General features: G+C 32.2%; 2 protein-coding genes and 1 long non-coding RNA gene across 13 annotated transcripts; all 3 read right to left on the bottom strand.

The window, feature by feature from the left end:
• Nucleotides 1–1,077: 1,077 nt before the first annotated feature.
• Nucleotides 1,078–7,334, bottom strand: LOC105832350 (spermine synthase). Of its 4 annotated transcripts, none has more exons than XM_012673207.2 (8): nucleotides 7,018–7,334; nucleotides 6,278–6,564; nucleotides 4,410–4,518; nucleotides 2,351–2,473; nucleotides 2,134–2,288; nucleotides 1,970–2,059; nucleotides 1,692–1,883; nucleotides 1,078–1,394 (listed from the first exon to the last, which is right to left on the bottom strand). In XM_012673207.2, exons 2-8 carry the CDS (start codon nucleotides 6,557–6,559, stop codon nucleotides 1,248–1,250), a joined length of 1,098 nt encoding a protein of 365 aa, XP_012528661.1. In that variant the 5' UTR covers nucleotides 6,560–6,564; nucleotides 7,018–7,334; the 3' UTR covers nucleotides 1,078–1,247. The 4 variants fall into 4 exon arrangements, with proteins under 4 accessions (XP_012528661.1, XP_012528658.1, XP_012528660.1 ...); XM_012673204.3 differs by lacking the exon at nucleotides 4,410–4,518 and adding an exon at nucleotides 3,083–3,194 and having other exon boundaries at nucleotides 7,018–7,333; XM_012673206.3 differs by having other exon boundaries at nucleotides 4,410–4,521; nucleotides 7,018–7,332.
• Nucleotides 7,335–7,981: 647 nt separating this feature from the next.
• LOC105832346 (aldehyde dehydrogenase, dimeric NADP-preferring) lies at nucleotides 7,982–27,457 on the bottom strand. 8 transcript variants are annotated; one of them, XM_012673195.3, is made up of 13 exons: nucleotides 25,947–27,453; nucleotides 22,519–22,615; nucleotides 14,936–14,976; nucleotides 14,611–14,754; nucleotides 14,415–14,510; nucleotides 14,071–14,292; nucleotides 12,261–12,424; nucleotides 11,663–11,893; nucleotides 11,338–11,538; nucleotides 9,986–10,101; nucleotides 9,120–9,255; nucleotides 8,824–8,977; nucleotides 7,982–8,313 (listed from the first exon to the last, which is right to left on the bottom strand). In XM_012673195.3, the coding sequence occupies exons 1-13, from the start codon at nucleotides 26,211–26,213 to the stop codon at nucleotides 8,287–8,289; spliced, it is 1,896 nt and encodes a 631-aa protein (XP_012528649.2). In that variant the 5' UTR covers nucleotides 26,214–27,453; the 3' UTR covers nucleotides 7,982–8,286. The 8 variants fall into 8 exon arrangements, with proteins under 8 accessions (XP_012528649.2, XP_012528645.2, XP_036150000.1 ...); XM_012673191.3 differs by lacking the exon at nucleotides 7,982–8,313 and having other exon boundaries at nucleotides 8,434–8,977; nucleotides 26,063–26,184; nucleotides 26,465–27,452; XM_036294107.1 differs by lacking the exons at nucleotides 7,982–8,313; nucleotides 9,986–10,101 and adding an exon at nucleotides 10,928–11,043 and having other exon boundaries at nucleotides 8,434–8,977; nucleotides 25,947–27,457.
• Nucleotides 16,909–17,571, bottom strand: LOC118647968. Its single transcript, XR_004965109.1, has 2 exons — nucleotides 17,480–17,571; nucleotides 16,909–17,330 (listed from the first exon to the last, which is right to left on the bottom strand). It is a non-coding gene; the product is annotated as an uncharacterized LOC118647968 (long non-coding RNA).
• Nucleotides 27,458–27,468: the final 11 nt, after the last annotated feature.

Here is a 27,468-nt window from a genome sequence, read left to right as displayed (position 1 = left end):
CATTATAAATTTATTAGATTAACACGAAAATTTTATCACAATGATATAAATTTATTCTATTGTAAAATTCAATATGTATGCATTACGATATTTATACTGTTCAGGGTTAAATAAATGCATGTATTATATTTACTTATAATTTTATCAATTGTCCAAATTAGAGGAAAATGCTTGTTAGAAAAATAATTTATCCCGATATAATTGTATCATTCTTACATCGAGCGCTTTTATAAAATACAGAATATATTTTTATTTATATATGCGATATATATATCGACATATACGTATTAATATACAAGTTATCACGGACACAAATTGACCGTGATAAAACTATTTAACATAAAGTAAGAAAGAAGAAAAACTAAGATAGTAACATGCATTTATATCATTGCTGCTAATCCTTTTACTTCCGATCAGGAATATTTAAAAGAAACTAACAATTAAATATAATGTAATTTAAATTTCAAATATTTAATAATTATATATTAATAAAGGATTAACAACAAAATTTATCTTTGTATTATCAGTGATTAATACAAAAGACATACACTTTACAACACTAATTTTGCTTGCTATGTCTTCATATTAAAAAATTATTAGCATTAGAATATTGCGATATTTTTCAAACAAAACGATTTCTTATTCGTGATATCGAAGCAGCGATGGAAGAAATTATATGTATATTGTAAAAAGTATTAGATTTTTCAAATGCTGTTTAAATTACATGTCAAAAAGTATGGAAATTTGTTTCCAAGATAATTAGACAAAAGCTTTATCTAGTCTTAAAATACGATATCCTGGAAATTGTTAATTTTATTAGGAAAAAAATGTGTTCCCAATAAATTTAAGAGATTATGTAAATTAAATCCGTTTAAAACTTTGCGTTTTTCAAAAGGAAAAGATAAAAGAAATAAACAAATTAAAGATATTTTTTAAATTATATTTTTAAAATTATTTTTTTAATTATAAAGATATATATTCTTTTCTTTGTCAGCATCTATTATTAATTTATCTTCCAATGCTGCCATTAAAAACAATTTTTGAAAAGAATCTTGAGAGTAAATTTTTTAAATGCTATGAAAAATATTAATTAATAATAGTTTGATTCGCCTCACTCAGGAACTAATTTCATTAATTAATAAGGCTAGAACTAGGAAATAGAGTTTGGGTCATAAGACAGGCAGCGGACTGTGAGGAGGCCGATTTGTCATGATCCTCCAGGTTCTGCCAGAATACTCTTGACTCCATCATTTCAGTGAAACTTGATAGAAGATCCAATCCTCGAAAAAAGATGGAACGAAAGCACGATCCTTCGTAAACGTGACCGGCACGCATAGCTGCGATAAGACTTCTTCATACATCTTTAAAGATTCTGGACAAGACGCACCATTTCCCTATACATACAAAATAAATGATTCAATAATGAAATTAAATAATAAATTTATATAATATTTTAAAATTAATATCTATAATTATTATTTTTCATATGTCCACATATGGAATTTACATTAAAATATGATATAAATTTACTCTATTTTTAATAAATAATTTGTATTCCATACCTAAAATTTTATTGTACGGTTTTATTAATAACGTGTATAAGTATCTACCAATCGCTTTTACAGTTAAAATCAAAATCACTTTATTGTATAATAAATAAAATTGAATATGCTTTGAATTAAGATACTTACATGCGTCATGTACTTTCCAGTAGACTTCAACACCTTCATAGAAGAGTTGAGGATTAGTCTAATAAAATCCCAGTCATCACCATGTGGTGTTGTGCTAATAGGAATGTCCGTCAGATCACCGAAGACGTAATCAAATCGTCGTCCTTCTTCGATCATATGGGCCAAAGCTTTCACACAATCGCCGACAATGATCTATAAAGATTATTAGTGTTATAAAAATACAAATTCAGATTTGAAAATGTTTGGTGTCTGAAAAAAAACTCTAGTCAAAGCCTTACTTCATAATTATCGCCCTTTCTCTTGTCTAGGCAATCGCCACATATGCTTCGCATATGCTGACTACAGGCTTTCATGACAATGTCATCGATCTGTAAAAAAAAAAGAAGAAAAAATAGTACGCTATTCATGTAATCAATTTACACGTGAAATTTAATTTCCATACTTCTAGCATCGTGACAAATTTTGGTTTCTCTTTCAACAATTCCCACAATAGGCCGCCGTCGCCGCCACCGAGTATCACTATCTCCTTGCCGGCGTAATTTTCTTTACCTCGTTGCATCAGCGTTTCTGTATATATGAGATCCGCCTCGGACATGTCTGCAAAAGAATTTCTAGTAAGTTGTAAATAATAAATATAGTCATAATATAATATGACTTACTTTGCAGCTCGTCGAGCACCAGGAGATTGCCCAGCGATTTGGAATGCACAATTTGTACCTTCTGATACGGTGATCTAGCTTCGAACACGAGCTTGTCGATGTCATATTCCAGCAGTCGCTCGTCTTAAATAAGATAATCTTTATTACTGGCTATTACTCGTCGCATTTCGCAATTATGTTAATTTAAAAACATGCTTCTATACATAAAAAAAAACATTGCAAATAGTAGAAAACAAGGTATCGCAAGGCAAAGCTGATAACACGCATGGGAACGTTAGCGTCATAACCAGATGAGAAAAATGATGTGAGGAAGTTGTAAAAAGATCAACTATTGAAACTGGAAACGTTTTGTCATGCAAGAATAGAACAAGTAATGTCCTCAGGATTAACGCGGAGAGACGTTCCAGACCGAACCATGTCGAGCACGCGTCTAGAATCATAGAAAAAACGCCAGAATCCTAAAAGCTTTAACTGTGAACATCACATTTTAAATCAAACATTTGAATTAATCATTTAAAACGTTTCAAATGTTGTATTTTAGACTGGTCTTTGGTAATATAATTTTCCGTATGAGACAAAGCTGAGGACATTTTACGATACTAATATTTACGAGTCGGTGTACAATATTAATTTTTCCAATTGGCACGAGCCCCTTAAGTACAAGCAGTCGTTTCCGTTCCGTAAGAGCGGCCGTTAGCTGGTCCGTAAACATAATTATAAATAAAAACTCACCGGCGGTAGGATAGTATCTCTCAAAGGGTCCACCGCGTTTAATCGGAGTAAGCGTGTGCGACCGTGTAGCGGTTGCTGCTGTCTGCAACGCCGCTTCCAATTCTTTAGCCAACTATTATAACCGGCCATCATCATCATCACCACCATCATGATTATCATCATCATTGTCATCATCATGATCATCATTATCACCATCATCATCACCATCATCATTATTATCGTCGTCATCATCATCATCAATATCATCACCATCATCATCATTATCATCATCATCATCATCATCATCATCATTATCATCATCATCATCATCATTATCATCATCAAGTCGAACCAATGAGAATTGAACAGAACAAAGACACTATCTTGTAAAACGGAATCGCTACACTCCTTGTTGTTAAGGAAGCTAAAAAAAGGTGTTAAGATCTGGCAAGCCATGATATATGGCAGGGCTTATTTTTGTCCAACAAAACGGTACGTAACAAGCGAAAAAAAAACGGATCGTGATAAGGGTAACTGTATCTGTGTATGATTGTATTATCATATTACCGAGCCGTACGACTAAAAGTGACGATCCGTGTAAATCTACAAATCTAAAGAATCAATTAACAATCGAGATTTAATGCTTTAAAAATAATATATTAAAAAAGAAAACAAAATCGGCTATTATAAAAATAATATTTCAAAAATTTCATGATTGTGTGAAACATTAAAAAAAAGTATTACGGATGTTTTAATTATAAAATTTCGATTTTTGGTGACGTACGTGTTTTATTGTACGGATTTTAACCAAATCTTAATTTACAACACATAAGAGAGAAAGAAAAATATAAAAGAATTCAACAATAATAATTTACAACTTATATTTACATCAGATTCTTTGTATTCGTATTTTGACAATAAATCTATTCTTAGATTTTACAATAAAATGAATTCTACGCATTGCAGCAGTCGCCTAAAAACTTTTATTCGTACGACCGAGAAAAGACAAGAGAACAGCTATACAAATAAATACACGTTCTCAAATGTTATGTATTTGAATGAATGATCAAAATTTTTTTTTCTTTATGAGCGATTTGAGTGCTGGGTATAAGAAAATTTTGGGCTGAACGTAACAGTGCTAGGAACAAAATTAAGTTAGCATTCCTGGCAAGCGGCCTATCCTAAATATCTATTAATGGCAGTCAAAATAGCGATATTGTAATTCTCTATGCCAAATATTTCATGAAATAAATCTACAAGTAATGTAAAGTATATATATGTATAGTTGTGTTAGGAGAAGAAAACGAGGAACAAAAATCTAACTGAGGAAAAGCACTTTTTTTTCTACCTGATAGTGTCAGATAGAGGTCATATATGGTTCCTCGTCTTACTGGCGGTAAACGTTTGCTGCGCTGGCTGTTCAAAGCCATGGCAACATCAGCTTCCAAGTATCGCCACTGCTACAACGTTCTGTCAGTTATGTCATATTTCCTACTTCCGTTGTAAAAAAAAATTCTACGTGTAGAGTGTTAAAGCAAAAATGGTTCAGGACCAATAGGTACATCTGATGCTCAGAAACCGAGTAAACACTTAATTGGGGGGGAGGGGCTTTGTTTAATATTCTCACACTAGAGCTTCCCTTTACATTTTAACTAAATTTCAAACGTATATTTATCTCACTTTAAATACAGAAAGTTCAGCTATTAAAAAAATAAATCTTTAGATTAGAGAAATCAGACCAAAGTTTTCGAACTTATGTGGATTATAATCTTTTTTTTTTAAATGATAAACATCCACAAGTTATATAACTTTAGGGAAAGAACTAAATTGATTATTTATATCACTTTATATAACTTTTAATCCATCTGCTCTCGTTTTAATTTTTTATTAAATATAATTTTATAAATCTGTTTCTCGAATTATGAGATACAAAGAGTTCTCTATTTTTATTAATAATATTTTAATATTGCCGTAAATTATTTTCATGTTCAAGGAATTTAATAATTATTTAGAAATTTGTTTAAAAATTTGGTTTTAATTCCTGAAAAATTTATCATAATGAAAAAAAATCACTTCGGATGAGTTGTAATCCTGATGTCATGTGTATTTTTTACTCTCAGTTCTCTCAGATACAGCAATTATCTTATCGCGTTTAAGTGCGATAAGATAATTTTCACCTCGCAATATCGAAACGTAATCGTTTTGTAAACTGGAACATATTCAATTCTATACATCTTTTTTAATCACTTCCTTACAGAGGATTTTTACTTTGTTAATCATCGAAAAAATCAATTTTTCTTACATGTTTTTTTGAAAAATCTTAAAAATATGTAGTTAAAAATCTTAAATCGAAACTCGCACAATTGACAGAGTTACAAGTCGTTCGAATAATCGAAAGTCAGGCAAAAGCTCTGCGCGTTGAGAGTAACGCGACCTGTTTAGTCGTCGTACTCTTAAACTTTATTATTCCGCTTTCTACCTGCTTTATTATCCCTCAAGATTCTTCGAGACCCTTCTCGAAGCATCTAGATGGGTCTCGCATCTAGAAAAAATAATAATGAAAGCTTCAATGTGGTGCTGTAAAAGTTTTCTTCAAAACACATTTTTTGGTTGGCAAAAATTATTGAAATTTTATCATTCCTAGCAGCATGTGTATTTAATGAAAGTTTTACTTCAAATTACGAAAGGCACAAGAGTAAAAATTGGTACGTTTACATGATTATAATTGATCCTTTTATTTAAGAAGTAGTGATTGCATACTATGTAAGTAGAAAGTTCCTCTTAACAGGGCAAAGATTAATTTTCTCTTAAACTATATAAATTATGTGTAGTTTACTCAGTTTAATGAGCACAATTGTACTCTTTAAGTCTTGAACCCTTCTCTTTAACAACCTACATTTTACTCCAAGTTTTACTTTAATCTTTTTATCACATAAAGATTGGTACGCACAATCGAGTGAGAAAGAGAAATTTGCTATTTGTCAGAGATTTATTGCAATTCTCTAATAAAGAACCCATGTTTGCTACTTTTTCTTTCTCTCTGAGAATTGGCAAATATATATTTCCTACATGTTATTCATTGATATTTATATTCTTCATATTTTTGAAGAGACTTTGATGAAGTGATCACAAAACCCTACCTAGCTTGTTCTTCAACGTAACATTGATATTCTTTTATGCAAATTTATTATTGCTTATTATCAAGTGTATACATACCTCAAAAGTTAAGAGCGCCTCCTGGTCGTCCTGCTTGTAATACTCGATGTTTAATGTAATTAGACCCTCTGTGTATCCTCTGACAGTGATTAGACTGCCCCTGGGTCCGGTATACAAAACGAGCAAACTGCCGTCGATGGTGGACTCTGTCAGCGGCTTGAGACCGACGAAGTGTTCCGCCAGTACGTTCGCGATCGCCTTTTTCAAGCCGGATCGCTTCTCCATATCGGCGATCACGCTGCTGGACACCGTGAAGTCCAGAAGTACGGTATGGGCTACCATTGTTTCTGCAACGTACGAACACGGATGTAGGTGGGACGTCAATCCGGAGAAAGAGAAAGAGAGAGAGAGAGAGAGAGAGACATCGATTTGCCTAATGTACTTGTTAAGGGCGATTGTCGCGGGTGATGAGTCGGGTGATCACAGATTACCGGAAATTGTAACGTGCGAATATTTTTTCCCCCTTCCTCTTTTTGAAGTGGTATATATTTTACGTTACAAGCCTACTCGGGGACGCGAAAGCTCTAACGGCTTAACAGCGACGGCGGCATGAAACGTTCTTAATGTCGTCAACGGTCACGGGAGAGAAAACCACATTACATAATTAATCTCTATGGAAAAATAGGAAGGCTCGCCAGTTGCTAGCCGTAGCGCACACGTAATCGATTATACTGTGCGGTCGTGTGGTTAATTACACGGATGATTCATCGGCCGCCGGTCATTCGCTTGTTTATACTCACGTAATTGTGCGATAACGTTTATTGCTCGGTCTGTTCACAGTCGTACGCCAGCGTGTTGCTCCCGGACGTGAAGGAATGACGCATGCACACACTAGCACAAAATTACGCGCAGGTTATCGGGTGCGCACGAGGATTTCGCGTGATAGGAATACTCGTCATCTGTGCTGGAGGCCAAGCACTGGTTAGATTCCGTTCTGATCGCCGGCGCGGATATCGATATGTATCGCGACGTAGCGCCTGCCGCGATATCTCGATCGCGATATCGAACCAATTCGAATGCGCAAGTCCGAAAGATAGCGTATATCTCAAATGTATAGTGATGGGGAAAATAGTTGAAATGCAAAAAAATAATAATAGAAATATTTATTTAAAGAATATATGAAATTTGTGAAATAAATTAATATTTCGTCCAATAGATATAAAAAATAATATTTAACATTTATATAATACATATTGTATTCTTAAGAAAGAGAAAGTAGTAAATAAACAATAGAAAACTTTTATCCGTGGCATATCTAATAATTAAATCTCTTCAAATACGCGCGCGCGCGCGCGCGCGCACACACACACACACACACACACACACACACACACACACACACACACACACACACACACACACACACACACACACACACACACACACACACACACACACACACACACACACAATTTGAAATAAGTAATTGTGTGTAGTATAAAAATATTTTTATAGATATATCCTTTAAGTAGATATTTTTATTATGTCTATTTTAATTTTTTCCCAGCTCTGCTCAAATGATTCAAGTTATTATAAATTGATTATATCATCGAATAATGCATGTGATAAGTTTTTTAAATCATATTCTATGATATTAACAATGAGAAAAATTATATTTTCTTCGTGTAAGAAATTAAAAATTTAATCGCAGATATGGATATAATCAAAAAATCGTTATAAGATAATATAAGAAAAGACGCATTATGCAAATAAAAAATTTAATCAAGAGATTTATTTTAAGACTCATTGGAGCTTATCCCATTAAAAAATGTTTGCTTTTTTGCTATAATAGTTCCCATATGCTCCATAAAAGTTTGAACATATTTTATACATATATGCAGTTAAATATCTATTTAATAAAGTGTAAATTTTATATATGCATATGTAAAACCAAAAACATTATATAAAAATTTTTATATTCTACTTAGTTATAACATTAATAGTAAAAAAGCAATTGACGTGTACATTAAATGCAGATGCATTTAAGGCGCTGCATGGTACTGGCTGCTTTACAAGTGCTCCTCCGTGTTAAATTCCTGCAACAATATACGCATTTGTTCTTTTTTCCTCTCACCTTGTATGATACCCGATGGGACTGTCCTGTTACCAATCAAATGAAAGTATGGGAAGTAACAAGCAATAATGTAATATAAAAAACTGTTGATCATTGAACATCTATTGAAACATTCAAGTAATAAACATTTATTACTTTACAAAAAAGCAGATTAAAAAATTCTAAAAAAAACAATTATTTTTAACGTACAGTTATATACACAATTTTTCTTTAGCTTAATTATGAAAATATTAATCAATATATTGGATAATTGTATTTAACAATCTTTGGAAACTTGGACTTTTTTTCGAAATCCTGACATTTATCTTTATTTGTTCTTTTACACCTTTCTTTCCCTACTACTATGCCACTATTTATATCAATGTATTTTATTCAATATTTCTACAATGATTACAAAACTACTCTATTAGCCCACTTACACTTACATATATCATGAAATTAATTATATACGATTTAATATCGGTTTTTGTACCTTCATTGCAGCTCTGATTCCGATTGTGGCAAGTATCCCGAGACCGAACGTAAGTATATACGGTAAATATTTCAAAAAGAAAGGAGTAGGTCTTCTTTCAACCAAATGTCTAAGCAATTTCAAGTTTCGATCGGAATAGGGCGGAAAACGGGCTCTGAAAAATATTTTTTTTTTTGCTTAACACAACTGATATAAAATTCAAAAACTAAAATCTTAACTATAATAATATAAGAATTAAAATGCACTGTTCTTCAATTTAATATATTATTTGATTAGATAAAAGAAAATTCGCTTACTTAGCTATTTTTTCTGCAAATTTATTGTAATTCCGAATCAAACAACCTTTCTTATGCGTGAATGTGTCAAACGTGTATTTTCCATGGTAAGCTCCCATACCAGAGTATCCTACTCCTCCAAAAGGTAGAGTTTCAACTAAAAAAATAATATGTAATAATAGTACATGGAACATAACAAAGAAAAAAATTTTGGATATTAAGTTTTGTTACGTAAACATGTAATTATCTTTTGTTAGTTTCTTTCATTATCTATCTTAATCATTTTAGAACAAAAGTTTTATACGTTAATAAATCTAAGACTATAAATATAAAGCAGTAATTCTTATATACACATATATAATTACCAAAGTGAATTTAAAAAAATTTAATGAAGAATCAAGATAAGAGTCTATTCTTAAATAAATGTTGAGAGTGTACACAATAGTTCATAAATAATAAATAATAAAAATTGTTCGTTTACAAGCTCTTGTTTTCACAAATTTAAAAGTAGAACAATGGCGTTTAGCAATATTATGTAGCGGCATATTCATGCATATACTATATCCTTAATATTTGTGCATAAGTGAGTACTTGCGCAATTCCCATTACCACTTGTTAAATCTTAAAGTTAACGTGCGTAAACAGTGCACATGGAAAACACAATATACAATATAAAATTAAGCAATACAATAAAATTAAAAAAAAAACTTGAATAAAAAACTGTTGAAAAGAAATCTATTAATGTTTAGTGTTTACATTGTGATTTAATTTAGAGAAATCACATCTAATACTTTGTAGTGTTAAAAACAAGTAAAAGAAAATTAAGACAAACACATACAAAATTTAAAAACAAGACTTTTTATAACATTGCTATAAAAAAGAACTACCTGCTGCATGTAATACCGTGTCATTGGCAAGAACGTTACCACTAGACGTATTATTAACGATCAGAGATAGACTTCTTTTATCCAAGGTAAATACATACAACGCTAACGGCTTCTCCCTATATATTAAATAATTAACACAAAAACATCAGTATTATTGCTCTTTTTTGTGAAATAACATCTGTACGCATGAATGTATGTATGCACGGGCGCATGTATATGATATGAAGTATGTGCGCGTATTTGTTCGTATGCACTCGCGTGTTGCAAGGTAACGAGTACTCTGATATATTGTAATTGCAAATCATCATTGTACATTATTAATAATATGTGAGTCTAGCTTTCCTTCCTAATATCAATTTCATGTTAATACTTATATAAATAATTATAATATAATAATAATAATAACCACCACCATTTCCAGGAGCATTCAATTATTTGAACAATATATACAGTTTGATATAATACAAAATTTCCATATTTAAAACCTTACGTAGATAAAAAGTAGAAAGTTTATAAATATATATACAGATAGTATAAAAATCTATATTGTGTCATAAAAGAAAGATATAAATTCTTCTTCAGCAGTCATCACCAAAACCAGAACGGAACGAGTATGCAATGTAACCTTTTAAACAGTAGAAAAAAATATATCCTTTATTCTAATAAAGAAAAGCATTCCTGCTCCCTCGTAAGCAATTTAAAAAATTAATACCATTCGAACCAATCCTCCACAGTTTTTCTCCGAGCATAAGAAGAGCTGTTTTGTCAATTTCAACAAAACAAGTAAATATGAATTGTAAACACCAAAGAAAAATATTGTAACAAGCAGAAGAACTTAGCGGACTCTAGGGCAAGACTTCTCTTTCACCAAAAATTTTAAATAATAAATTAATAGGCTCAATATAAAAAATGTTTCCGTCACCACCTAGAATCCGGACTCACCGGTATATTGCAATACCGTGTCGTTGACGCACACAGCTCCGCTCCTGATCTGGTCTATAATTTGATCTTGTATCTCCTTGCTCATGGTAAATACGTACAGTACGAGTGGGCTTTCACTAGATGCGGAAAACTAATTACATCATATTGTTTCTTCGCGCAAAAGTGAAATCGTCACAATGTGAAATATGAGTGCATGAGAGAATATATGAGTTTACCTGATGGTTCTTTTTTTCAATTATGTCTACGAGGGGAATAAAATTTTCTATACGAGATTATATAAGTTCGAATAATTAAACTAATACAACTGAGTAGAAATTAGATTATTAAAAAACACGCAATATTTCAAAAGGGAATAACATTATTCATTTCTAATAATTCCTTGTTCATAATATATCAGATAAATAACATACCGACTATTGATGAAGTTAATTGCATCGTATGCATTATTAACGTTAATTATAGGCAATATCGGTCCAAATATTTCTTCTTGCATGATAGGATCATCTGGTTTGACGTCAACAAGTATTGTAGGCGAAATAAACTTTTCGGCAGGATTTACATCGCCACCAACAACAATTTGGCTTTTATTATTTAAATAACCAATAAGACGTCTAAGTGCAAAAAAAAAACAATTGTTATTATTTGACCTTATCAAAACGTTTTTAAAATCGCAATCATTATCAATATTATAAATAATTACGTTAACGTGTGCAATAATTTGTGCAAAAAACTTACCGATAATGTTTTTCCGTAATAATGCGCGCCAAATCATGACTCTCCTGTGGTTTGTCACCGTACCATTCTTGTAAAATTTTCTTTGCTTCCTCAATAAATTTGTTTTGTACCTCGCGTGTGCATAACAAATAATCGGGTGCAATACAAGTCTGACCAACGTTGATGCATTTACCCCATAAAATACGTTTTGCTGCCATTGACATATCCACTGTGTTATCTATATATACGGGACTGCAAATTGTTGCTATTTATAGTGCAATTCAATTCAAAATAAAATAAAATTAAAATTGCATTTTATATGCATTATTCATTTGCTATATGGCATAACACAAAAATGATTATTTTTTTTAGTTGTTAGCAAAAAGAGAGAATTCTGACGAAAATTTAATACATTGAGTAAAGAATTAAAAATGCAACAAAATATTTTTTTTTATAACATCGATAAATAAAATTGTTACATTAAAATCTCACTTAAAAAATAATATTACAGTTTTTTTGCAAATTACTCAAACTAAAAAAACTTTTGTAAATTTTATAAATTATGCCGTAACTGATGTAATAAATGTAATGTTTAAATTTTGTTAAATATCGTTTATACCTTTTTCCACCTAACTCTAACGTAACAGGCGTAAGATATTTATTAGCAGCTGCCCGTACAGTTTTTCCGATTCCAGAAGATCCAGTATAAAAAATATAATCAAAACGCTGCTTAAGCAATTCTGTTGTTTCTGGGATTCCTCCCATTACTACACGGCAACACTCCTGTTTACAAAACATCTGATTAGTTAAGAAATTATTCCGTTTAGTAAATAAAACATTTGACATATAGAAATAATTTGATTTTATCGCTGAAATATCACTGAAATAAAAATTATAATGCTTTTTTTTTCAAATCGGTATAGATGTAATTGAATTGAAAGGGAGAGAGAAAAGAAAAGGCAAAGGTGCCTCTTCATTCGTCTTACATTCTTTAATGAGTCATTATTATGCAACAAAACTTTATAATGTTTAAACCATTGGCTATGCTAAACAAGAAAAAGCAGTTTTGCAAATGTTGTTTTTATATAATTTTTTAAAATATTATTTTAAAATATACTAATTTAAAATATACTATTTTAAAATAAACTATCTATTTAGATTTTATACATATATATTTATATCTAGCAGAAAATAAAAGTCAGTACCAATCATGTTAAAGAATATATTCAACAGTGCAAAACTGTTTTTTTTTTTAATTAAATGCAGTCAATTTTAATCCAATTTCATAGACTTCTTTATTAGGTTAAAAAATAAAAGAATCACAATTTATGATAGAACAGATACCTTTTTATAGAGATATATATTTCTAAATATGTTCCAAAATATTCCATGAATAAAAAAAAAAAAAAAGAATTTTGTTAGTTAAAATATTTTTTACAAATTTTATACCCTTATGATTTTCTTAATAGAAAATGAAGAAAAATAAAATAATAATAAATTGCTAATGTAAGTTTATAGAATATAAAAACTTAAAATTATAAATGCTTAAATCGTTGAATGTAATACTGATATTTTCATAGCCAATAGTATTTTCATAGTCAATTTCTATATTTAAGACTGTCTCAAGTATTATCTTAACATGTCATGAATCAATTAGTCTAGTAATCATAAGTCCATTTTTATTTCAAGACTATCATTGAATAATATTTATAATTTTATATTTATAATGTTAATTCTATTTTATGATAACAAAGGACAATACATCTTAAAAATATAAATTAGATATAAATATTCATCATAATGTTACATTCAACAACTTGATCATTAATTAATAATTTAAAATTCTTATATTTTATAAAATACTGTTTATTAAACATCACAAAAATTATTAATTAAAATAATTTTATTGTAATTTTTTTTATATTTATGAATTTTAAAACATTTTGTATCTTCATAAGAAATAGTCTATTAAATCACTCTTTTATATTTCTTTTTAAGCTAAAAAAATCATAAAATTGAATGGCTTTAACTGAACTTTGTTACAAATCACTTTGTTGCATAATGTTTGCATTTTAACAGAACTGTTAAAAAATAAGAAGCAATTTAATTTCAATGCATTCGTTTAACAAAACAATGTTTTCTTTCAGTAATATATCCAGTATTGATAAGATTAAATTATCTATGAATGTCGAATGTTTTGCTAATACACATTGAAGAAAAATTCGTAAAAATGATATCAATTGTTTGTATCGTTATTAATATTGTCATAAGTAACTTAATCCAGTTAAGTCAAGTTTTTATATCACAAAAAAATTCTGCTCGGAATAAAGATCGTAAATACATATTACGTTTTTAATCATGATCATGAATTTTATTCGAATGTTCTTGATTCGAGAATTTTTCAATAATTTTGTAAATAGCAATCATACCGTATCTATATATTTCGGAATGGTCTCGTATAAATATCTCGAGGTAGCTGCTGAAATCTCAGAAGGTTTCAATAACACGCAATTTCCAGCTGCGATAGCACCCATCATAGGTAATAAGGTCAGCTGAATAGGGTAATTCCACGCACCCATGACTAATACAACTCCATAAGGATCTTTTCGAATTTCCACTTTATCGAAAAAGTATGCCACTGACTTATGTGGCTGCAAAATATTGCAATTTGAAATGTTTATATTCTGCTATTATTAAAGCTGTTCAATGCAACAAAAAATAAAAAAATCGTGTCTGCTCTTATATAACAGAAAAATCATATTCAGATAATTACCTTCTCTGTTGCTGCCCATTCCTTAATATTCATGAGCATATACTTAGTTTCTTGAATTGTATAATCGATTTCCAATGCTAATGTTTCAAACTTGCACTGAAAATGTGTGAATAAAGAACGTTGATAAATATAAAGAAGAAGCTGATAATATGATCATCATTAACAGAATAATTGTTCGTATAAAACGTAATCGTACCCTATGCAAATCCTTTGCTAGCACTTCTATCATTTCTGAGGAGTTTTCTGTTAGCATACGAATAATTTGGTTTAATTGTTTGATCCTCCATTCTAACGGCCGCGTTTTGCCTCTATAAAATGAGTCTCGTAGTTGCTGAACTACCTGTAATAATTCTTATGTAAACAAGACGTTATTTAGCTCTCACAAATTATGTCTTTCTTTTATATAAGATTAGAAAAAGGATACTTTGTTACTGATTTATTTAATTAGCGTACATTCAGTTATGAGACAGACGCAGATAAGGAAAAAAAATTAATATAAATGCAATTCATGATTTACTTACGTCACCATAATCTGTAGAAGTTGGCTTGTCATCTTTTTCATCTAGAACAAAATATATTATATTCAAGGTGAATATCCAACGCTCTTTAGTTATGCTTGTTTATAATGTTTTAGGATTTCAATAAGTTAAAAATATGTTCGTAATTTAAATGCTAAAAAAACTTATGTAAATTAAATCAATTGGCATATCAACAAGTTAACCTTCACGTCTTGTACACGTAAGCATAAGAAATGAGCGAGTGCGTATTGTATGAAAAGCTCATAAAAATAACGACAAATCTCATACTAAAATAATCTCGTTCAAGTCTAATCTTTCTTTGTCCCAAAGAGTTTTTTTGTTTCAAATACCTGATGGAACAATTACAGAATAAATAAATTGTTTGACCCTTGGGAAAAAGAACGCGATTAATAATTAGGAATATTTATTAATTTTGAAATTTTACTGTAGTTTTTATTCGAACTTAAAGAAATAAATCCAAATTTAACTGTTAAATATTTAAACAATGATTAGTATGTAAACCGTTGTATTTAAAATATTAAAAACTCTCAAAATAAGCAAGAAGCGATATATAAGAACATAAAGATTAGAAAGTATTTTTTTAATAAGATTGACAACAGGTCTGAATTTGAAAGAGAAGGGGTGCGTTTGGAAAGAACTATTAGCGTTATCAGCATCAGTCTATCTTTGTTCTACTTTTAATGAGTAATGAAGATAGACTGATGCTGATAGCGCTAATAGCATCTTCCCGAATGCACCCCAGACATTTTGCAAGGTTGATATTATAAATAAAAAACCTCTTAAAATAATCAAGGAGCGATAAAAACATCAAAATATAATAAACTTTTATTTTTCAAATAAGATTGATAACAAATTTTCATTTAAAAGGCAGCTCGACATTTTACGAGGTGTCTAATACTACAAATAAAAAAATTACGTGAGACGATTTACATAGTTTTCTAATAAGGAAAATTTCCTTAAACTATACCGACTGATAAAAAAATATTGTTGTATTGTTCTAATGTAAAGCCTCTACAATGAGGAATATTAGGAATATTAAATAATAAATATAGGAATTAAAGTGTCAGAATTAGTTTCCTCGATAAACGCTGTAAATAATTAATACCTTGTGTAACACATTTACGTCTCATATCCAAAATTAAATAAATTAATATTTAAAAAAATTAAATTATATATAATAGCTAAAAAGGTTAATAGCTGATAAAATTAGTTTAATTAGGTGTGTTAAAAGTTTCAATTAAAATTAAATTAATTAAAGTCAAATTAAAAGATAATTTAAAAAAAATTGTAATTTTTTAAAATTAAAACTAAATAACAAAACTAGATTTTTAAATAAATTATTATTTTATTTGCAAACTAAGTATACATACTAAATATACAAGTTGAAAGTAACTGGTTGAAGTTAAAAATTAATTGTATCAAGTTACTAACTTAACTCGGTTAATTTTAAATAAATTAAGTTTAATTAAACACTATTAAGTTATTAACTTTATTATTCTCTAACTTTTTGACAAGTTACGGTCCAACTCTGTTTATGTCTCTTATTTATATTCGATTTATATTCCATTGTGCGTTACTTTTAACTTCCGCTCTGTAATATTCATTCCCTCCCAGTGTTCCTTCCATAAGCAGTCCTAGGTCGATGACCCCATTTTCGGAGCAAATGTTTTCCTCGTGCGCGGAAGCTCGAAAAACGCGCTCAACATTCGAACATGCAACGAACGTGAAAGTCAACCATTTCGTAAGAGAACAAATCTGTTTTCGCTCCGACGCGATATAACGCGATATCCATTTATCCATGCGTAATCGCAAAAATTTGTCGATATATCAGGCACGAATGAGTATAATCTATACCTCGCTTGTCACGATGCAATTAATGGCAATTAACGCGCACGGCATAAATTGTACGTTGCGCAAAGTCCCGAATCGTTCTTTGTTACCTGATTCTCCCATTGTTTTTTTTTCTACCGTGAGGTTACTGATTTATCGCCGGTTTATTGCCCATCGTGATTTTCTTAGGGCCAGTTTCACAATCTTCGGTTACCTTAACCGACCGATTATTTCACTGGAATTAACCAATCGTATTTGTCATTAAGCGAAATTAACAAATGCGATTGGTCAATTCCAATAGAATAACCGGCCGGTTAATTTAACCGGAGTTTGTGAAACCAGGCCTTAGACGGAATAAAAGACGTTTACGACCGGTCTTCACGACTCTCGGATTAAATTTATTAATTGCCGGTTGCGAAATTTCAAACTGATCACGTTGCTAGCTCGGTTTTTATCCGTGCAAATTGTAATTTATTTACGAACAAAATATAGTATTTTTGATCGATATTACGTAATAAGCACTGCGCGTGTTAAAGCCCGTATCAGACTAACGATTGGGATTGGATTGAAATTTGACGAATCAGAACAAAGTTTTTAAAAAACTTTTGCTTAATTTACCTGCTCTGATTGGTTAGATTTCAATCCAATCTCAATCCCAATCGTTAGTCTGATACGGACTTAACACGTTTAATTGACATAACAAAAAAATTCGGTCGGCTTATAAATTTCCCAATTCCTAAGAATTTTTCATAAGTTAGCCGGAATCAGCGAGAGACCGGTTTCTAATGGTAACATGGCGCACGCCAAATTTCGCGTAGGAACTACATTCCGGCGAAACGTGAGGCGGCCCTCAAAGACCGTGCAGCGCTTTAGTGACGCCTTACCCTTCAAACCTCCCGATTTTGAACAACGCTGCGATTTGTCGCGCGGCGTGACATAATTTCCGGTCTTCCGAGCGTAAAATCTTTTAGCGCGGCCGCGCGAATCCACGGTCGTCGGGAAGCGACAAATCCCGAGGCCTACGCGACCAGCGACCTTTCGAGAGAACGGAAAGCTCGGCGATCAAAGGGAGAGCCGGGCGAAAGTATGGCGCCGCATGATATACGCATGATACGCAGAGGAAGCGCGCGATCGAGTCTTCATTTTCTCTCTTACTGTTTCTAGCCATGGTTGCGGAGACGAGACACACTCAGCCTTCCGTTGGAAACGTCGATTCGGCCTGTCAAACGATGTCAAACAGCGTCGACGGACGGTGTGGGGAATGGAAAATTTGCGACGCTGGAGGCTCCTGATGATGTGCGTGCGGGATCGACGCGTTACATACTAAGCCTCACAAAATGCAACGTAAGAGATCAAAGTGTATACGTGTCTTTGTGGTTATCTCACTGAGCTCTCTGCCCTGCTCCGAAAAGCGGCGGCGGCAGCGGCGGCGACGGCTCGATGGAAGGAGAAAGGCGATCTGGAAGGTAGGTGGAGAGAGGGATCGAGAAAGCGCTCGATGGCGGGGAAACGATTGATGCGAAACGACCGTTTTGTTAGGGAGGAAAGAGCAATACGCAAAGCAGTAGCGATCACGTAACACCTTCCTCAGGAAACGCGAAAAGTGAGCGTTTCTCTTGTTAGTTTTCATATATTTTTTGCTCTTCGCATTTCCTAGAAGATAAAATTACAGCGTTATTATCTAGAGTTATTGGGCGTGCCTGTTTTATCGACGCATGAAGACGTGTGTCGTACAGTAGTTCGCTGCTAGGTGGCGCCGCTTGTCAAGCGCGCGCGCGCGCGCACGTTTCACCGGTCCTTCCGGAAAAAATCTTCATATCAAAATAGATTAAATTGTAACAGAAGAATTAAATTATATCAAAGTACATTTAATTAATACAAACCGATTGATAAAATTAGATCTGTTCTGATATAATTTGATCTATAATTTGATCCTCGATACGAAGCAGATCTTCTCTCGGTCTACTTTGTAACTTTTTTGACAACAGTTTTGTCATTTTTATTATTTACGTTGCATATATAATATAAAGTAAAAAAGTTGTGAAATAATATTATAACAATAAAACTGTCGTTAAGAATTACCGAATGGGCTTGCCGGAATTGGAGCGAGCCCCGGCGAAAGTGAAGGGTGGAAATTGAGGAGCCAATTTGCGCGGGGTGGAACGAGTCGGGAAATGATCATTTTCGCATTTCGCATTTCCCCGTGGAGTATTCCACATGCATTATATGTTACTTTCTCCCGGAAGTCTTGCTTCCTTTTACGATTTCTGATAAGTTCTTTTTTCCCTCGTCGCGTAACACACGTTAAGAAACGCGACGCCTTATCCTTTTTCACAATTGTGAACTATTAATATGACGTATAATCTGCGTTTATTTGAGATTTAGCTTCCGGGAAAGATACTTTTAAGGAACTTTCATTATTGCTCGCTCGTTGGGATTATACACCCTAAAAGTATTTTGTTGACAGATTTTTCAATGTTGCAACTAAATGTTGCGCTAATTTTTGTATCTGCTAGAATTTTGACTGCCATATAGAGTTTGTAAATTCTGCTTCTATCAGTTAGTTCTGTTGATTAAGTGCAATTCACACAGACAAGTTTTGCTGTAATTATAAGATCTTTCTTTTTGGAGTCTATAGAAATATATATAAGAAGTATCGGATGTTTAGGCAAACCCTAATAAAAATATTTCTCAATATTATGATACGAATTCAAACTTTTCAGAAATACTGAGAAACAAAATTCCTCTTTTCTTAGAACTTTTTATATATGTGAATTATAATAAGATATTCTGAGATTCGTATAAACAAAAATTTGCAATTTTCTAAAGAGTTGTAAAATTATGGAAAATTATGAAAAATTTTATAACTCTCGCGAAAATTTTTCTCAGATTTATCTGATAATTTCTTAAAATAATAACATAATAAAAAGTAATTATATCAGATACTTATTAAATATTTAATGATAAAATATCTGATGTGAATTTTTAAATACGAAGCGAATTTCAACAACAAACTTTATATACAGAATATATAAATATAAAGTTAACTAGTTAAAAGTTATCAACTTTTTAACTTTATTATTTAATCCTTTAGTCATTACTCTCTGTGAATAACCAACAGTCACGTGGCGCGACTTTTTACTCTTAAGCATTAATCGCGCGTTTCAAATGTGCCTCGATTTGCATGCAGGACCCTAATTTGCATTAGATCACATTAATATTGAAATGATCTGCCATACGATCACTCGGAGAGCTCCAAAAAAAAAGGAACGTACCAGCATTGTTACGTCCGTTCGGGAGCGACTGCACGTTTATCTTCACGCATTCCCCTATGTGCACATCCATTTCAACGCTCGGCATTTTATCCAAGAGGATAAATCCTCTCTGATCACTTTTCCGATCGCGAATTCACGAGACGTTTGGTCCTTCTGACAATCCCCAGAAGGGAGAAAAAAATAGATCTTCCGCTAAATAAATTTGCGACAGATAATCGTACGCGTCCGCGCGGCCCCCGCGTCGTGCCTTCTGACCACGCAAAGTTGCGAGTTGCCCCCTTCGAGGATGCCAGAATCGAAACTGAATCTTTGTTGAAGGATAGTTCACGACTGTGCGCATAGCTATTCGAGAACGGTGGGGGTTAAGCATGGAGTTTTAAAGCAGTGTCCGTCAAGTCGAGGTAAGTCCTTATAAAGCTTAATGCGACAGAAATCTACGCAAAGTCTCGCTGATTTTTTAAACCGTCAAAATATCCAATTGGAGTCTGCGATAGGTGCCGGTAAAAATGATGAAAATTTAAAAACTGCTGGCTTCCTAAATTTATTCTTTTTTTTCTTCTGTTCAACGACAAAATTGACCGTGAATATTCGAGTTTTGTTTCTCAAACTAGTTACAAAGAGGAAAACAATGAAAAATTTAACTTATAAAGATTTACTGTTATAAAAATGTATTACTGGGCAGTATTACATTTTTTGGCCAATTATTCTTTATTTGAGTATTAAAAGTACTAACGGCAGTGTTTTAAAAATAAGTATTAATTACTGGTCAATTTAATATTATCCAGTATTAAATTTATATAAAGATATATTATAAAAACAATCTTATTTTGCTATAGTTTCAGGTAAATACTTTTTAAAAAAGTAATGTTTATTTCCGTTTATTTAATGTATATTTTTAGTCAATGCGGATTATATTTTAAATTCCGTTTAACTTGCTTTTTATCTTGCTCTAGTTCTAGGAAAAAAAAGACGAAGAATAAGTTAAACTAAGATCAAAGTTAATCTAGGTTGTGCTAGAAATGGACACAAGTCCCTGTTTGAGAAGGTTGAACAAATCGACATCTGCTTTTGAATCAATATATTTCTACTTTTTCTCATCGACAATGCGTGCGAGTCTATAGTTTTGATATACCTAGGTTTCTGATGCTGTACGCAACTTGTGTTCGTATTGATTACGTAACGATTACGCTTAAGATGTTAAAATTATCCTGTTTTACTAATCAATGTGACAATTCATTAATTTTTTAAATCGCTTTACAGAATAAAAAATTATTTTTAATAAATTTACAATTTTTCTTCTTTTTTGTACAAAATTATTACGTGCGCATCATGTTATTGTCTGTACTTTAATTGTGGAAAAGAATTTTTAATTCTGTAAAGGCAATTGAAAGATTAGAGATTAATCGGAAATAATGACATTGATCGATAAAACAAGACAACTTTAGCATCCCTTCAAGAATCAAGCGTAAACAAAAAATCAAATAATTTTTAAATAAACAAGAGAATTCTGCTCAAACTTAACAGTTCTTCAAATGTAATAACAGAACGATCCGTGACATTAAAAATTTTTTTGTCGTACTTTTTGAGATGTGATACACATATTTTTAAGTGTTGGAACCCAGCGTAAATGTATCTTGGTGTATCACGATAGTAGATGTATCGTAAATTACTCAGTGATTATTCAGCGATCAGCTGAAGCAGCGAACGGAAACGGAAAATAATGATTTATAAGATTTTTTGTTAGCTGCGAATAGTAATTCAGACATGTCCGCAATTATATTACCGCCACGTGTCTTGTGACTATGCTACATTTATCTTGTTTTTTAGATTACCCATACACAGAAAAGGACACGTTTTAAATATTTTTACGCGTTTATCTAGTCTATAGTTAGAAAAAAAACTCGATCGGCAGAGAGAAAGAGAGAGAGAAAGAGCTCACTTATTAATAGATGGGATGTTTAAAGTTGCGACAATCTCACGCACATCAAGTTTGAAAAGGTTAAACAAATCATATGACGTCTGTTTCTGAATCAATATCTATATTTTTTCATCGAAAGTGCGTGCGAGTTTATCATCTATATTTTCAATGTAGGTTTATGATGCTATATGCAGCTTATGCGTATTAATACATATAATAATTCATGATGCTATATGCAGCTTATGCGTATTGATACATATAATAATTCATGATGCTATATGCAGCTTATGCGTATTGATACATATAGTAATTTTCAGTACTAGGAACGAGCTTTTAACAATAAGAGTGATTTATTGAAAAATCTGACCAATAATAGTTTCTGGGTTTTTCGAGAACAAGATACCATGTCTTTCTCATAGCTTCTAATTTTACAACTCCCAGCAAAGATTAAAAAAAAAAAATAGGCGTGACATATTACAATGTTATTTTCAACTTAAGCTTCTTTTTATGGTTCAATTAATTAAATTTCGAATTTTACTCACCCGGTTTGGAAGCGGCTAAAATAACTGTTTGCATATCGATGCGACAGATATCGGATTCTTCCGAGGCATCTGCCGGGATGTCCAGCTTTACTTCACCCTAGAAGAAGAAAAAACGTTATTAAATATCTAGGATGTTTACTTAAATTTTATAAAAGAGTTCCTTGAAAATTCCCGGATAATCTAAGAATTTTATTCGAAAGATTAGAAATTTTTTAATATAGTTGTGAAATAAATTAATTTATTTTAAATATCTTTAAATGTTTTTTAAAAAAATATGTATAATACACACACAATTACAAGGGACTTTAGAAATATCAAAAGTAAAATTTTGAAAAGAAGTAAAAAGAAATATATGAACCAATATAATGATCTTCCCGCAATATGCGTATCCAGTTCACTGAAAGTACAGAATTCAAAACGTGATTAATCAATTTAGAATAATGTATATAGTTTCTTTTATTGTCAATCAGTTCTTAAATAAAAATGTACGAATCGCACGAAAATATACGTAGATGTGTATGCCACTTTAATTATTAATTGTATATCTTGCATTATCGCGAAACAATGACAATTATAAAAAAACAATTATAAGTATCAATAAAATTCTTAATGATTTCTAACGATAAAAAATGAATAAATTCCCTGCAGTAAATAATCCGTATTAATGTCTCACATAGACATGTGCAAGAAAATATGAAGACAAAAACGGATGTCTTTCCAATCCAAATGGGAATTGTATAATAAAGATTATACAATACCTACGTATTAATTTCTAATGTGCAAATTATATCGAAGATGTAATCAGTTGTATTTGAAGATTTATTACCAGGGATTTATTAAAGAGAGTTTATTGGATTATAAATGAATAGAAGAAATTACTTTCCGAGATGATAGTGATCAGCCTACGCTGACACGTCCACAATCTGTTAAATCTCATTTGACGAAAATTCATATAAATTAAACTTTACGCGGCATATATCATTCTGATCCACTTTATGAAATCGCATTTGATATAAATCCTCATGATGAAAAACGGATTGTATAGAAATCTTAACGGCAAAACAATTTTATAGTCTTAATGATCGCACAATGATTCAGTACATTCTCAATGTTGAAACGCGAGACACTTGTTTGGACTCTGCATAATTAATGATGCTTTTCCTCTATAATTAACGATGCGTTTCCTTGAAAAAATGCACGTCTTCTTAAGAATAATTTACATAACATTACTACCGCGCCTTTTTTCTCCCTCCGTGGAGACACACGCTCGACGCGTAACCCTGCCATTCGCGACTAATGATACTGAAAGCGGAAAATCGGTACTCTGCGAGTCTCTTTATTGCGAGTCTCTATCATTTCACTTCCTCGTCGAGAGTGCGAGTTACGTGTAAACCGGATTCACATACTAATCTGAGTATACCACGTGGATACCGGATGTGTAACAGTTTTCACTGTTGTAACAATGCTGTAGAATGAGTTTTCGATTTCGAAGGGAATTGACGGGCCGTGACGGCTTTTAATATCCGTACTCTCTGACCTCGTGTCGAGGCGTAAAATACTTACACGTAATTAAAAAGTAATGCTCCTTGTCACACCAGTTTTACCTAATGTAAAAGTTTAATTTAATCAATAAAACCTTGCCGTTAGTGCGTCGACTAACAAGGAAATCTTATTTGCGAACTATTACTGGCAACTAGAAGCACATTAGGTGACAGTTTTTTCCATTAGATGAAAATTTAATTTGATCAATAAAACCTTGCCATTGAGTCGACTAACAAGGAAATCTTATAATACACATATTTATGTCGTCGTACGTTAGAAATCTCGGAGTGGCATTAACGTCGGACTTTTGCAGGAAATAAAGTCCACATGTCGCATGAAAAGCAGATAATCACATAACTTATAATAATATTGTTGCAATTGTTGATTAACCTTGTTTTATAGTCGGCGCAGATCGATTACATAATAAAGGCCAATTATACATTTTACGTATCGTAAATCAATCAGTAATAAAAACAAAATAATTATTTTTCGAGCGCAATAATCTCGCCATTTTTATTATACTATTCATCAAGCATTATAATTTCAGAGCGCAATATTGGAATACAATAAAGTAAGAAATGGAAAAATATTCGAAACGTGAAACGCAATGTTTTCTGAAAGTTATTTTTTTTAAAGATTTAAAGAATTAATCATCGAGGCGGAGTTTTCCTATTCCGCGAATCGCGATATTTATGACTTCGTCTCATTTTCCATAATTTATGATGCTCTTTTTGTATTTCTTAAAATATATTGGTTTTTCTTGTGGCAGCCGTCGCATTATCATTCGTGATTTAAATTTCCATTGAAACTCTATGAACCTTGTTAAGCTCGGTAAACTTGTACACATTCAATAAAATTATTATTATCATATACACATATATAGTTGTTATTGTAGTCACGCACAGCTGGAAATTGTGTGACGTCACAATTTGTGGCGAAACCTTTCAGCGATAAACTTTCGAAATATTTTTTGTACAAATAGCTAAATTATACGAATTACGTAATACGAATTGTCTCTCTCTCTCTCTCTCTCTCTCTCTAACAAGCATGTCATTTCACTTCGATATATTAATCACGCGCCGGTGCAAATACGATGGCCCGACACCGGAAGTCGATTTCGTCATTATCAGCCGAGAGAGTTCGAGTTCTAAATCCGTGAAAAAAAAACTGCCGATGCCATGTACGAGGCTGAATAGGGTTTCGGGTTTCGGCTGTGAAAGTAATTGGCTACGCAGCGCGATGGTTGACGGACCGGTTGAAAATGCACATCTGGTACCGTTCGATATCGAACGGAACTTTGACAGCACACGATATTTAATGAAAGAGATTTATAAAATACTTGGAATAATCATTTGAATACTCTATAAATATGTATTTACCAAAAAATAAGCTCGCGAATATTTTTACGAGCTTATTAGATTTAAGATCACGCACGGAAAAAAATTTATAGTAAAAATTACTGCGTACGATGGTAGCCATGGACCATAAAAAGACATTTTAGAGAATTGTATCTTGAGTAGTGTAAATACTATTGGTAATTTGATGAAAAACATAATAAAAACACTTTCACAACTTCTTCCTTAGTCTGCGTTTACCATTTGCCACAGTAATTTTTACTATAAAATTTTCTCCGTGCAGAAATTTACATATATCACAAGTGTCACAAAAAATGTATGAAATATTATTATATTAATTTTTTTACTTACCATAAATATTTATTTATTTAAATATTTAATAACACGTTGAATAAAGATTTTATAATTTTTTCCCCTCGCGTACGTAAAACGCGTATAAAATATTTATGTTTTTTAAAGAAGTTTTAAATAAGTAATAATAAATATTTATGAGTATGTATCATAAATATCGGGTGCTGTCCAGGCACTCACCGCGACATTTTGTTCATCAGCGGATCGCGTGTTTAAACGCGCGACGGACGTGCTCACGCTAATAAACAGCCGCGTATAAGCATCGAACCGTGACCGATGGTGGCCGGGAAACTCACCATGTTCGACGATCTTGACTGAGGCACCGTCAGCTCGAGTCCAGGCATTTATCTCCCCGCGGAGGAGATCGTCGTTCGCATGCACACGGAGATCAGCGTCGTTCAGCGCCGAAGCCGCTCCTCTGTCATATAAAGATTTACGCGAATACATTACGATATAATTGCGGTTTTTACTGTTTGCAAACGATGCACAGTGGGGAAAATACAAGCCGTTAAAAATAACCACGTCAATTTTCAATCGAAATAATTGAAATTTGATATTCTACATGCTTTTTTAGTCGCTAAATTTGAATCCACAAAAGATTAAAAATTTGATATAGATTTTTGACGCTTAACATATCGTTTTTTCCCACTGTGCGACGCCGTGATTACTCTTCCAATTTTTTCACTTATTCTCCTCACATTATTCTCCTTTCGAAAAGAAGTGCCAAATCGGATCGGGATACGTTTAAATGAACTCGTTTTATTCGGTGTACAAGCCCACGGTTTTACATTAAAATGTTTCGGATATATGTAAAGCCCGAAATACCGACCCAGAGAACATTAAGACATCTTAAAGACGACTCGGTTTAATTTACTTGTTATCTCATTCTAGTTCCCAAAATTAGAAAGAGATAAAGAGTAAGTTACTCCAAGATTAAAGTTAATCTACGTTGGTAGAAATAGGCCTCAAAGACGTCTCTTTTAAAACGTCTTTCCGATGTCTTTTAGATATGCGTGTTGTCTGGAGACTAATGCCGCGGGTTCGCGCAAAGAAAATATAACGATTATTGTGTACTACTTTTTTTTCCCGAAGTTTCGACTTCGATTTATTGTCAGGTGACACCTGATGAATAGTCAATCACGACCCCGTACGATCTCGCAACGTGACGTATGCACGGGCTCCGAACTTGCTTTTACGATGCAAGTGTAGTCGATCTAATTTATGCGAATAATTCGAACTAAATCAGGCGGGCTTACACAACTTGCGAGAAAACGAGAGCTGTCGATTCTTGAGGAGGAAAAGAAATTGCTCGAATACGTGTATTGTACACGTGTATCTTATTTTACGTTTATCTTATATTACGTGTATCTTTCGCTTTTAGGCCAGTATTCATAGTCAAATCTTATTTCAAGACCGTCTCAAGTAATGTCTTAAGATTATGCTAATACGGCTCTGTGATTAGTTAATGACGTCTCAAGATAATACTTAAGACGATCTCAAATGTAAGACTCGACCATGAATAGAACGGCCTTAGAGTATTTTTTTTCCCCCTATGCGAAATTGGACGCCTCGAAGGCGGACTCGACGGTCGTCGAGTGTTGCAAATTATTTAGGTTTTTAATTTCATTGAGCGTTAATTACAAACATTACGCTGCTAATGAGCGTAGAGATCTAATGAGACTTCCTATGTTTAGTAACTCTG

The sequence above is a fragment of the Monomorium pharaonis genome, chromosome 11 (assembly GCF_013373865.1).
Source record: "Monomorium pharaonis isolate MP-MQ-018 chromosome 11, ASM1337386v2, whole genome shotgun sequence".
NCBI lineage: Eukaryota > Metazoa > Arthropoda > Insecta > Hymenoptera > Formicidae > Monomorium > Monomorium pharaonis.
The sequence above is the reverse complement of the archived record's forward strand: the minus strand, read 5'-3'. Positions and strand labels throughout refer to the sequence as shown.